This window comes from Pleurodeles waltl, chromosome 7 (genome assembly GCF_031143425.1).
Source record: "Pleurodeles waltl isolate 20211129_DDA chromosome 7, aPleWal1.hap1.20221129, whole genome shotgun sequence".
In the NCBI taxonomy this organism is placed as follows: Eukaryota; Metazoa; Chordata; class Amphibia; order Caudata; family Salamandridae; genus Pleurodeles; species Pleurodeles waltl.
Window position 1 is genome coordinate 444,161,092 of NC_090446.1, and position 14,419 is coordinate 444,175,510.

The following is a 14,419-nucleotide window of genomic DNA, read 5'->3' on the forward strand; positions in this document are numbered from 1 at the left end:
TTACTCCAGTTCAAAAAGGAGTCAAGGTTTGATTTGGAACTGTCTTGATGAAGAACGCATTATCAGTGCACCAAAGCCAGCATTTGATGTTGTTATTGTGGGGATTGTGATTATGCGAGATGAATCCACACTCAAACCGATCAACAAAGAATATCACTAGATTTCAAAGACAGTAACCATCACAGTCCCTTTAATATGCAGATGAAAATTCCCATCCAAGGTAAAGAATTCAGCTCAATGCCAGATTAGTGAGTGTCACAGTGGCGTAACAATAGCCCCCGCAGCCCCTCAGTATTGGGGGGCTCCTGAGCTCCAGGGGGAATCTTCCGGTGCGGTGTACGGGTAGTGGGCATATGGCCTGAGAGCACCTGACTTGGTCTGGAGCATGGGGGAGGCCCATCCATGTATGCTTTGTAGGGGGGGGGGCCCTCAAGTTTTGTTACGCCACTGGAGTGCCATGATGAATAATCTGGGTACTGGGTGGGCGTGTTGCAAGCAATCAAAAATGAGGCTTAGTGTTTGCTGTTGTACAATATTTGTACACATCTGTTCAATATGAATGGTAACTAGATGTTCCTGACCCGGATCAGTATGAAGGGTGTGTATCAAAGAAATGATATGGGCACGATCTCCAACATTTGACTTGGTGGATGGTAGTATTTCCTTCAGAAAGAAATCCACATATTTACAAAGTGGTTCTGGTGCTTGGTGTGTTTGCCAAGCGCCTGAGCATGTGCAGTGGGGATAAAATATTTCTAGTGATAAACTGTATGAATGACTGAGCATGAGTAATGGAGACCAGTGGGATCTATTTCAGATGCCACTGGCATGGCATACCACAAGATGGAAAGTGAGAACTGTTCTCCCAGACTGTGGAAGGGTTTTTCCTGTAATCTTCCAGGTAAAGAGTGGGGAGCACCAGACACTGAAGGGAAAAGGATGCAGTCAGGGCTACCTTTAGAAATTCAATGAGACCTTTTGGTAGCAAAGAGTGCCCGTTAGTCTTCCTGGGTACTGCCATTTAGTGGATGATAGGTGACCAGGGCTCACACCACAGTCAATCAACAACCCAATGTCTCATATTGGTGTTGAGCAGTGGGATTAGGACTTGTGTTTCTACAGCACCACACAGTGATTTATGTTACATAAACACCCCAGATAAATAATTTGACATCAGAGTGACCCTTTTTTTATTCTTCCTTTTCTCAATTGTCTGTTTTTGCCCCCTTTTCTAAATTTAAGTGACTTACTTTTTGTACCATCGAGATGGATGCTTTTAACTTTGACAACCTCATTAAGGCTGAGCTGCTAAACCTCTGCAAAAGGAAGGAGTCATCTAGAGACATCCAAAATAATTCTCAAGGGAAAGGGTCTCAATCCCACTGCTGTCATCAATGTGAGAAATTGGGATGCTGGTTGACTGGGGTTTGAGCCCTGGCCAAGCAACAGTCAAAATGACTTGCAGGGTGAACCACAAAAAGTAACTAAATTAATCTGGACTTTATCCTGGGTAACTTGGCACAAAAAGTAGTCAGGCTTAACCTAGAGGCAGTGTGTAAAGTATTTAGGCAGCACACAAACAGTAATACAGTGAAAAGACAACACAAGGAAAATCCCAACCCAATTTTTACATATAGAGTACATTTTAATAAATTATTTGACACCAAAATGACAAAAACCCAATCAGTAGGACCAGAGTTTTGAATTTTTAAATTCAAAATAGTACCTAAAAGGAAAAAGCGTCAACTGCGGACAGGTGGTCATGCTAGACCAGGGCAAAGTCAAGAGTTAAAACCAACCATGTTGGAGTGCTGTTCAGATACACAAAGTGTACTGGGCCTGGTCATCGCTTACTTTTGGACTTAAAAGATTTTTGAAGAAAAGGTATCTGAGAAGGCAGAAGTTCCGTGGGGCAAGGCTGCAGAAGTGTCAGAGGAGGCAGCGTCGTCGTCGGATAGCCATGGTTCGAAGCTGTGATAAAGAAATGGAAGCCAAAAATCTCTAGGTCGGATACCCCTTTGGCGAAGTGCCACTGAAACTGATTTGCTACTGTGAAGAAGAATGTATCAGGAGAAGTCACAAAGTCAGTCTGATTGACAATGCACCTCAGGCAGATAGGCAAACAGGTTGGTCCCAGTCTCTCCCTTTATACTGAATCCTCAGTTTTGGGAAATGGGCATCTGGACACCTCTAGCACCACATCTAAGGGTCTAGGAATGGATGGAGATCTCTTGGGGGTTCAAGACTCACTCAGTCTGGGTCCAGGTGTGGGTTCAAGATGGTAGGAGCCCGTTATGTCCTTATGGCTGTGAACATGAGGCCAGTAAACTAGTCCCTGGAGTCACTTCTAGACGTTCTGGGTGCTGGTGAAGATTCAGGGCTCAACAGTTGAGCTGGCCTCTGAGGGTTCAAGGCTAGCTCCAGGCAGCAAAGCAGTCCTTCCAGGTACAGCAGCAGTCTGGCAGAGTGCACAGCAGGTCACAGCAGCAGGCAGTCCTTTGAGAGTCCTTCTGGCAGTCCGGTAGTGAACCAAAGAGTGGATCTGACACCTGTTTTTTTAAACCCCGGTGCCCTGTTCCTAGAAGGTGGGAGATGTTTCTGGAAAAGTTATTTGAAGTTCTGGAAGTTTCCTGCCTCCTTTGGCTCAAAGCTGGCTGCACTGGCAATACAGGGTTGTTAAGCCTATTGTGAGTAGACAGGACACAGACAGTTCAAGTGCAACTGGGTACGTGCTCAGCTCTGCCCCGCCCCCCCATCCTGCCAGTTGATGGGCCATTCAGGCTCTACTAATCCCACCATTGTATGACTGTCTGGGTGGAATTCACAAAGTCTAACTGTCAGCTACACCCAGTCATGTGACCAGAGAAGTCTGCAGGCACAAAGGGCTAAACGCAGTAAAATACTGACTTTGTAAAAGTGGAATTTTCAAAATTGCAATGATAAATTTGACTCTAGGATTATAGAGAGTTTTTCATTACAAGCTTATAGGTACAAACAAGATATATCTACCTCCTCACATTTAGGAATTACAGCTTATTAAATGTAATAAGGAATCCCCAGTGATATCCTACGGAGGAGTAGGCCTCACAGTAGTGATAAACAAATTTGGGAGTTTTTCACTACCAGGACATTTCAAAACTTGTAAGTACATGTGCTACCTTTATATTACACAGCTCCTTGCCCTATGGACTACCTAGGGGCTACCATAGGGGTGACTTACATGTAATAAAAGGGGAGTTTAAGGCTTGGCAAGAGGTTTTAAATGTCAAGTCGATATGGCAGTGGGACACTGTATTCAAGCTACAATGGCAAGACTAGGACATGTTTTGAAGATCTATGTTATGTGCTGCAGGCATTTAATTTACAGGCTCTGGGTATATGGTGCACAGGGACTGATAAGTAAATTAAATGTGCCAATCATGTAGATGTCAATCAATCCATCCAGGAAGAGTGGAGGCAAGCATGCAAACAGTTTGGGGGAGGACCACCCTAAGGCTGACAGGTCTAGCAGTGGGTGTTAGGGGTGGAACTGCAGTCTATTTTGTGTGAGGTGAGGAAGTTTCTAGATGCCTATCCTTTAGTGTGTACTTAGTTATTCTTTCAGTTAGGCTGACGAGAGCCACAAGCAGAAGCCTTACACATCTGCATGTTTGTGTTGTCTGTGCTCTAGGTTGGATTCAGCCTCAGTGCTAACTGCGGTGAGAAGCATCACTCTACACAAACGCTGTGGCCAGAAAGCAACCTGGGTAGAACATGTGAAAGAAAAGCCAAATCTGCAGTTTGAAACAGTAATTCCACATCCCCTTTCTAGAAGTTATGTATAAAAGTGGAACTCACCAACTCCACTTTGTTCCAGTTTCAAGTAGTTAATGACCAAAGAAGTAAGTGCTGCACAATTTAATCTAAGGACTGATGTGCAACCAGGGTTGGTGTCTGCCTGACAGGCATTCTTCCAGAGGTAAGAGGAAGTCTGCACTATGTGCTGGGAGAGCTGTGGATCTGCCAAAAGCACCTAGAAGCCTATCTGCCAACTGAATGAAGGAGCACAGCAGGAGTAGAGACTATCTAGTAGGAAGGAGAGACCTAAACTGTTTCCAGTGGCAGAGAGACACCCACGGACAACAGAATGTCCAAGAGCGAGCTAGGAGGGACTCGTATTACAGGGTCTTTCACCCCGGTTCCAGACAAAAACCTGTGAAACTGTCTGATCTTAAGCCAGTATCATCCTGCAACTGCAGTAAGCATTGTACAGCCACACATGGGCTGCAACTGCCAAGATTATTGTAGCCCTGGACCAGTGACATAATGTCTGTAATCACTGTAGGTCCAGACAGGAACTGCAACTTCTGTGATCATCGTAGGCCGAGGTGGGTGGTGAACTCTGCTCCGTTCACGGAGTTTGCAGAGTTTTTCCCACTCTGCGCTCCGCGTAGAGCACAGAGTTCTGAAAAACTCCGCACTGTGGAGATTTTCCTTGTTCGCGCTCACCAGCGTGGTAAGCGTGGGAAAATCACCACCTCCCAGCGTGATTTCTCAACGCAGGCGGTCGCGGATGGTCGCTACCGCCTGTGTTGAGAAATCTTGCATTCCGTTGAGGAAGTTGCCACTCGGGTAGAAAGTATACTCGAGCGGCAGAAAAGAAGCAGCGCTCTCTTGCGCTGCACCTGATGCTGTTCTCGCTGATTTTTCATTGCAGGACAAACACCCGGTGCTAAAAATCAGTGCAAATGGCAAGACCTAACACATTCCACCACTTGCGGGAGTTCCGCATAGCAGAACTCCGCGAACCCAGGCCTCATCATAGGACTCGTTTGGGCTACATCTACCTCCAGCCCAATCAGGGCTGCAAATGTGATGCACACTGTCTGCCTGAGTTGGACTGAAACTGTCATCAGCCCAGGCAGGGCCACATCTCTGCAACTGCCAGAGACCGCTGCCACCGGGGTTTGCACCTGCTCCGGTGCATCAGCTTTGAAATGCTGAAGCAGAGCAGATGCCTAATCAGATGCAGTCTGCACCTTGCTTCCCCACAACTCTGTGAACGTCATGCTTACCAAGGCAACAAGACGTGCAGACAACCAACTTGAGCCACAAAACATTAGCAAAAGAATCGATTGTTGCCTACCCAATTCACTATAGGGGAAAAACCTGAAGTGAACACACATTTGACTGAGAGGGAACAAAAAGGCTGCACCATGGCTTGCTTCAAATTCTACCTGATTCAAAAAGGAGGACCCAGCAAATAGAGGGCCACCTGGGAGGGCCTGTGAAGTGGAGTCATTGCGGGAATAATGACAAAGAAGAATTGCACCCATGTACACTTGTATAACAAATTGGGTTGTGTAGTACTTAGTTTAACTGCGTGATTAAAAGTACTTTATTTTTCCAAAAGACAAGCGCTGCACTAGACACTGCGATTATTGTGTTTCTATACTGATTGTTAAGCTCGAGCAACCCACATTATCTTACAGAGGAGTCTGATAATGTTTAACCACACCACCCAGAGAGTGAGGTGCAGGAAGTGCTGTAATTGGCCTACTTTGCACAGCCATAGTAGGGCAGGGTCTGTGACATCAGTGGCAAACAACCTTAACAAGCATGGCCGAGGCACAGCAGCCACTGTCCATGTGCCTTGCTAAACAGGGTCCAATAGACTCTATATCCATCAATTGATGAAAGTACAGAAAAAAAGAAATTGTGGCTCTGTGAACAAAACAATTAACAGGGATCCAACAGGGTGTGATGCTGCCAGCCTGGCCATTAATCGCATCAGACATTTGAGGACTAGTCAGTGGTGGGTGGCAGAGGGCAGCTCTTACTAGGCTTTGCTGAGTGAAGTGGCACACATCGGGGCAAGTACTGATGATAATTACTGAATGCTTCCTACAGTGAAGGAAAATGCATTTCTAATGAAATTGCATTCCTAGAGGACACAATTAGTAGAGTGAAGGTTCAGGAGCAACACTGGAACAATGCAACTTGCTTTCATAGAAGGTCACCTGAATGTAGAGGTCCACGAAGTCCTTTTTTGAACCAATGGTAAGCAGAACCAAAATGGTAAAATGCTGCCTGTTTTCTTTTTTTTTCTTTTTTTTGCACCTGCATGCCCTGTTGTTCAGCACTGTCGGGGGTCGGACAATGTAATTACCTTAATGGTAATTCCACTAAGTTAATGACACTGTCCAGCCCCTAACAATGCAACAAAGCAAGTTCCCCAGCAGTGGTGCCAGTGTGTGGCACCTGCCATGTAGTGCTCCGGGTGACCCTCCTCTCAGGCTCTGTAGACAGGGTTTCCTGCTGGGAAGGTTGCTTTGAAGAGCACTCACAGGGGCCTGGGCAGTTACTGTTAAGTTAATTACATTACCAGGCCCCACAACTTTCACCTATTGAAAGCTATTTACACTTTTATTCTGCCTATGGCACAGCTGAGCCACCTAGTTTAAATGTGTTATTTAGGCTCTCCCAGCAGGAGTGGCAGAACAACTTCAAATTGTAATGATTTCTAAAAAAAATATAAAGGTCTGTATAAAAACACACACACTTGTTTTTTTAGAAAGCCTAGGTAAAGCTTGAGAGTACAGGGCCAATTTATGAGACACTTAGTGTGGCTGTTGCACCACACAACATGGTGCAAGAGCGAAGCAAACCTTACATATGATTTATGAAGCCACACAAGGCCACTCTGCATGGCCCTGAGTGGCTCCAAAAATCTGCAGGAAGGCAATGCAGCACAAAAGGCATTCTATGGGCATTGCCTGGGTGTTTCCATGCAACTTCCATGGCTTTTGACGCTTTACCAGATTTACCAGAGCTGATAGACCTGGGAATGTGGCATAAAGATACGCCTTCTCAGGTGAGGATAACTAGGAGAAATATCTTTCTTTCTCCTCGTTACTCTCTCTTTCTATCTGTGCTGCATTCTGGTCCCTTCCTGCACAATAACAATCCTGCATTTAACGCAGGGACCCTTGCACCATGGTGCAAGGGTTCTTGCATTGGTGCTAGGATGGCAAAGGGCGCCAGTGGAGGGGAAAACTCAGGGATACACTGCATTGGCTTAAAAACTGCATTCCTGCCCTTTCGTTGTCACGCAGTGCAGTGCAGCAAGGTGACTTGTTACACTGCCTTAGGTGACATCCCCATAAGTATGCCCACAAGTTAGGCACGCTGGAGCAAGAAACATGAAATGGGCAAACTAGCTTGGATGACTAGCCTTTAAAACCATTTGCTTAAAGCAATCCTTTCATGCTACACTAGCGAACAACAGTTGTAAGAAAGCAAAAGGAAGGTCAAGATCATGAAGGGCATATAGTTCATGAACACGCAGGAGATGTCACATTTTATATTTTGGATAAATAATTCCTCACTCCTTAAGGTACTGGAAGAGGTGTCTTTTAATCTATCACCAACCACTGCTGTTACGCTTGCACTAGAAAATATAAGGATGGTTACTAGATGAACAGACAAATTGATGGTTAATTGGTGCGGGGGAGTGTCAGACTTTATCTCCACTTGAATCCTATTATTTAGGCTCCATGCAGATAAAATACCATTTGGGGTGGAAGAAAGTGTTGAAGTGCCAGCACCCATTCAATGTTTGCTTTATAACAAATCACTTCTACTGGGTGAGGTAAGACGATACTATCCAGGACCGCTCCAATTCTTTCACGGTTATACAGGAACATTAGGGAGGCCGCTGTTTTATAGCGTAGCATTATACTCCCTAGGACTCAAGAGAATAATAAAGAACAGTGGAGGGAAAACTCAGGAGTTTTAGAGAACTCGTTTTTATGTAAAGGGTCGTAAATGTATGTTGCAGTCTACCAGCAGGATTGGTAGAAAATACCTGTACAAAGAAACATGAGACTTATATGTATGGGTTTTTTGCAGTTTGTTTATAGTACAAACTTGGGCCAACAGCATTAGCGCACTTTATATGAGCACTAGATTACATTATACAAGGTTAGACACAGGGAGATTAAGTGATTTGCCCAGAATCGTAGGATGTTAAGCCAGTGCCTGGAAATGAGCCTGGTTCCCCACAGTCAAAATCAGCAGCTGTAGCATTTAGGCTACTCCTTTGTAATGGCGAAGGAGTGTTGTCCCACTGGCTAAGAGCCAGCAGCTGAAAAATAAAACAATATTTCATTATTGTTTTATTTTTGAGCTGCTGGCTCAGTCAGCATGTGCAGGGAGAGGTGAGGCTGGGCCGTGGGAGGAGAGAGAAGGGAGGGGGAGTGGATTGCACCTAAGCTCTCATGTTTGTTTGGCCGGCTGTCTCAGACCCCCTATAGATTTGCAGTGGCCGCCGCTGATCTCTACCCAATGTATAATGTAACAGTAGAAAGAGACTGTTAATCTCACCTAGTTTCCCCATTACTTAGATGTGTGTGACACTGTGGCATCTAGTGTCAACCGATCTGCCCATTTCCTGTCTGTTCAAGAATCCCACCCACCAGGTGCGTAAAGCAAAATGAAGCCCCCCTCCCCTTAAAGGGGTGCTGAGAGGCCCTGGAGTCTCCAATATCTCACAGATTTTCATAGACTGAGGCTGAATGGGAACCCTATGAAACTTGGGGGCACTGAACAGTTGTCCCCCCATCCATCCGTGCACCTCTGCCATACACTACATGGTCCCGAACTGTACATTTGTGTTCTCATAGCTACTCGTCTGATGTTCAACATTCTTAACTTGTACATCACACTGCCACATATCTGTGGTAACCTGATGCCAGTAACTGGAAACAGATAATAGGGACTCTTCAAATAAATAATCCTTAGAATGTAAATTTCCCATTAAGTTACACTAGAGTGAAATAGCTTTAAACGAGAGAGTTTACAAAAGCATAATTTTGTTTTAAAAATCCAGGATTTTCCTGCCCAATTGGTGCGCGTCAGCATGTGTAGGTGATTGACAGACTATGACACCACGTTTGGAACCAGACTGTAAAATCACTCTCGCGCCTAGAGTCAAATATCCCATCAGACAGAAAGCTGGCAGCAGACACTGGAACGGCTTACCCAGCCTAGCTTCAGATGAAAATAAGAATCTGGAACCTGAGTCCAGATTGCTGCATCCCTTGCCAGGCTGTGGTGTCACTTTAGGGAACCTGCGACCAGACGGTGATGTAAATACTAGAAAATGACTTCAGACTATGGCATAACTCTTCCATTTTACAACTGGATACAGCATCACTAGGGTAACGCATCGCCAGACATTTCAGGAGCCCGAACTTAAGAAGGTTAAGTCATAAGAGGAACATGACATCACGCCAGGCGTGACATCTCTGCATGTTCTCGAACACGATGCTGCCATAATGAAAGCTACGTGTTAATTACGCAAGTCTCTGAAGAATGGAAAACAATTTGATCAAACGGACTAAAACATTGTGCTTAACAGAAACCAAAGAAACATATAAACGCACATTGAAACAGACAACAGTAAAGGAAGAGGAAAGAAACGAGCAGGAGACAGTTCTAAACGAACACGAAGCTATATGTGATTTCCGATAGTTCAAGAAGAAGCCGCTGAAAAACTTACAGGCCGTGCCAATGGTCAGGAGCAGTAAGACAGTGTGCTCTGTGAATGGCATTCTTCCCGCACGATTTAGCGTCTCTCGCTCTGTCTCTTGCTGTCTGTCTCCGATGAGGTGCTCCTTCCCTTAGCCCTGCTGTAGGAAACTTGGAAGCCGTCAGGCCTTCATCTATAAATATGCTCCCTGAACTCACGTGCCCCACATACCGACCTCCGGGAATATCTGTCAGTGAGATATGAGTGTGATTTCCCGACCACCCGAACAATGTACTCAGATAAACCATATCCGGTGGAGGAAAACTGAGAGTGCGAACGAACTGTAAACAACTGTCTTGAAGCCCTTCAAATTTATCCAAGCTGTGGGGTCTTTCTGGGTGATATGAAAAGAGTTTGGTTGGTGTGTCGAGCACTTCAGCCCTGGAAAAACGTGTCACTTGTACGTTTTAGGCTCCAGTAGAGCTGAGATAAGTTTGTGGGTTAATGCACTTGCTTCAGAGACGTGTGTGTGTGTTTTATTTATTTGTTTATTATTTTAATTTTGCATTTGGCATAGTGTAGTTTCAATCTAACTCAGATGTAAGAAGCAGAACAATGCCATTTTTATGTCAGCATGTGTATTTCAATCTTGCTGTTCTTGAGATGGAGTACTATTTTGTGTGCGCATGTTTACAAAAACAGATTCTGATCATGGAGTGGGGGACTGCAATATATTGTGGAGACACTAGTAGTAAGTACACTGTACAGTTTATGTTTACATTACAACTATTTTTATATACATACAATAATGTATATATCAAAACTGTTTGGAGCTGGAGAATTTCCATGTCCAATATGAAGCATTAACCAGTAAACCAGAATGCACACATCATCAAAAGAGAATAGTTCAAAGAGCTAAAAAAAGAAACACAATAACCTAGGAACCCCTGTTAGAGAACAGTGAAAGAAGTGCACTTAAAATATGTGTCACAACAATAGGCCATGAATGAAATCAACTTAAGCAAATGATTAATAAGAGTAGGTGGTTTGTAAACATTAACATTATAGTTAAGGAGAATACTTTACTTTCATTTAACGGAGGTGGAATGAACAGTCAACAGGTGATCCTCACCCAACCTAAGGGTTCCAACTGAAAGACAGCTGACAATGCTTTATGATCCTAATTTTTCCAGACTATTCTCGTGAACTCCAATCAAAAAGATGTTCTTATGATCAAGTGAAACAGAAACTGAAAGCTTTGCAATTAAAATACATGCTTCTTTTTCCTTCTCGCCTTAAGGTCCTACATGCGGGAAAGGCCCACTTCTTTGATAACGCCTGAATCAGCATGGGAATGGGCAACTGAGGAACGGCTGCTCTGCTCATGTCCGGGGAGGATGCGTCCCCCAGGCTGGTCCTCAGCTCCTGGACTTGGGGTGACTACAAGAGAGGATGTTTGCCTCAAACGCTCCCACACTCGATCCAACCGCTTGGGGCAGAAATCATTGCCTCTGTCTAAATCACCAGGCCCCGGCTCACCGGATCCACACTGTGCTGAAACGCCTCGTAGCCTGACCTGGCTGACCCAGTCCCCTCCGCTTGAGGGGGAAAGACTAAGCCAACCACCATTAATTTGAATGACTTTGGGGGCTCGAGATAACGACTGCTGGGGTCAGCAGACAGAACAGCCATAAAGATCTGGCTTCCTGGAGGGGTCCACCACTCCATACCACTCGAGATTTGCTTTTCCTTTTTGAGATTTTAGCAATTATCGAAGTGTGACAGATGCTTCTCCGGTTCGGGAGGGAAGTGTGGGGCGGGTGGACTGTTAGGGGATGCACAATTAAATATCTTTTGTTTATTATGTTGTTGTCATGTGGTACCAAACATTCACACACACACAGGATCCAGGCACAAGCTCATACTTATACTACAGGTCCCATCACTAGGCCCCGGGGACTCTTCACTTGAGGGCTCACCTGAGCTTTACTCTTCTATTCCCCAGTCCCATGGCTCCACACACTATAATATCATGGAATGTCAATGGGCTTCTCGATAAAATCAAAAGGGCTGCTATCCTACAATACTCCCAATGTCTACTCCTTCGATTCTACTCCTTCAAGAAACCCACCTAATGGGGACCATCTGTCCATTTCTTGCCCGGTACAGCTTTGACAGGGTTCATCATGTGGGCTTCGCACGTGGAGCCAGGGGAGTCGTGATACTCCTCCATCGCAGATACCCGATGGTGGTACACCGAACATGGCCGGATCGCCGGGGGTGGTTTATCACCCTAATGGGAAAGCAGGAGGGGCAGCCCATCAACCTTCTTAGTATATACGCCCCTCCTACGGGGTTGGAAACATTCCTCACCACACTAAAGGACATAGTCATCCAGATGCCCATATGCCCCACCATGAATGCTGTTCTTGACCTAGATCTGGACATTAGGGCCCCCCCTCACAATCCAAACATAGTCATCCCACTCTTCTCAACAAATGCTTACGTAACCTGGGTCTATGTGACGTTTGGCGCACCTGGCATCCCCGCTATCAACAGTATACACATACCTCAGAGGTCCATCACACACATGCATGCATAGACATTATGCGGCCACTGACTTTCATTTGCTCACCCAGGTGCAGATACTCGCGCAGGGCATCTTGGACCATGCACCGATGCTTCTGACCACAGGCTTCCCAGATGCCACTCAGACACCGATATGGCACCTTAATGCCTGGGTTCTACAGGACGCAACTTACTCAGCCGCTCACTGTGTTGAAATTGAACATTACTTTCGAGAGAACATGGGTAGAGTCCACTCCCAGGTAACGTTATGGGCAGTGGATAAAGCGGCGTACTGGCGCTCTCCTGCGCTGGGTAGAAAACGAGAAACAAGCACGCATAACGGAGCTTGAAGCCCCGTCATTGCTGCTGGAACGAGAGCTGAACCAGGGTGGTGGGATGGACCAGGGGCGGGCCCTGGAGCTTGTGAGGGAGGAACTTAGGACCCGCTCCCTTGAGGAGGCGAAGCTGCTCTGGCGTGCCTCACAAGCAGCACATATGGCTGGGGGATAAAAATAGCATACTATTGTATCAATTAGCCTGTGAACTGTTAGGAGGGCGAGTGGTCCCAGAAATAGGTGATGTGGCCGGATCAATCCACAACAATCCCAAAGACATCGCCTTCATCTTTGCCCAATACTACACTACTCTGTACAAACCTGTCCCCAGACTGGCCATTGAACGGGATGCCCCACTTCTACATGAATTCTCTCTCCCCTGCCTGTCATCAGTGCTCAGTCACATGTTAGATGAGCCTATATCACAGGAGAAGATCAGTGAGGCTATCTCAACACTGAAACAGGGTAAAAACCCCTGGTCCTGATGGCTACCCTGCCGAATATTATTCAAAATTTAGAGACATATTGCTGCCTCACCTTCACGACCTCTACAGTGAAGCCCTGCATAGGGGGCACTTGCCCGAGGAACTAGACCAGGCGACTATAGTAATCCTCCCAAAATCCAATACCCCTTCCAGGTCATGCGCCACATACCGGACCATTTCTCTTATAAATGGCTAAATAAAAATATTCGCTGCTATCTTAGCCAGTCGCCTTAAGACGGTCATATGCCATTTGGGTCACCCTGATCAGTGTGACTTCATAAGCACTTTAGAGACTCAACACTGCCTAAGGAGACTACACGTTGCTTTGGTGCACCAATGGAGTATTGGTTCCCCACTGACTCTACTATTGATAGACTTTGACAAGGTGTTTGATTCTGTAGACTGGGGATACCTTGACTCTGTCCTTGTGAAAATGGGTCTGGGAGGCACCTTCCGTCCTATTGTGCAACTTCTTTATCAGAGAACAACTGCCAGGGGCCTTGTCAATGGAGTACTATCAGAGTCCTTCCCCGTGGGGAGGGGGACGTGGCAAGGTTGTACCCTGTCCCCTCTCCTCTTTGCCCTTGCCACAGAACCCCTCGCACATCTGATTTGTCAAGACGCCTTCCACACGGGATGTAGGTGGACCGGGGGTGAGGAGGACCGCATCACCATTTATGCCGACGATGTCCTCCTATACTTATTGTATCTGTCAGTGAGTGGTCCCAGAAGCCTCTACCTACTTAGAGTTTTCAAAGAAGCCTCGGGTTACCGAGTGAACTACCACAAATCCCTTCTGATCCCACTTACTAACTCCAGAGACACCATAGACTGGCAATCCCACAGTTCAATACAACACCTTAGCTTCACATACCTGGGTATTAAAGTTGCTCTTGAGCAGCCCATGACTTGGTCCCTGAACATCACCCCATTGTCAAAAGAGTGAAAGCCGATCTCAGTGGATGGCAAGTGTTACCTCTGAATATAATGGGGCGCATAGCCCTATGCAAAATGCTAGTTTTACCATGATTTCTGTACATCCTCCAAAATCTCCCCATTCAGCTCCCTTGCCACTGGTTCCAGGAGAGGGATGCGGTAGCCCACGCATTCATTTGGCACAATGGCATGTCCTGTCTCTCCTGGGAGGTATGTCAGCAGGATCCATATGAAGGAAGTTAGGCATGACAAATCTATACCTGTACTACTTGGCCATGCACATGTTGGTCATTAACAACTGGCTTAACGGGGGGTGGGACGACCCAGCCAATCGCCTAGAACTTTCTATCATTGAGTTCTCCGGTATCATGGATATGCTGTATGGGAAACCCATCCCTCGGCCAACTCTGGAGGTCACGAGCCAGGTCTTCCAGGGATGGCGCTGTGCATAGAAACACACAGGATGGTGGAACCGAATCACCCAATGCACACCGTTGTGCAGGGGACAATGCTTCAGGAGGTGGTGGGCCTGGAGGGATTCTCCAAATGGAACAATATTGGCATTACAGTGATTGGTGACATCT

General features: G+C 46.0%; 1 protein-coding gene across 1 annotated transcript in view; it reads right to left on the reverse strand.

The window, feature by feature from the left end:
* Nucleotides 1-9,692, reverse strand: part of LOC138304158 (programmed cell death 1 ligand 1-like) — a 144,536-nt gene extending 134,844 nt beyond the window's left edge. The window contains exon 1 of the mRNA XM_069243973.1: nt 9,542-9,692. Coding sequence (XP_069100074.1) covers nt 9,542-9,593 — 52 coding nt within the window. The 5' untranslated portion in view covers nt 9,594-9,692. The remainder of the gene's footprint in view (nt 1-9,541) is intronic.
* Between the last annotated feature and the right edge of the window lie 4,727 nt (nt 9,693-14,419).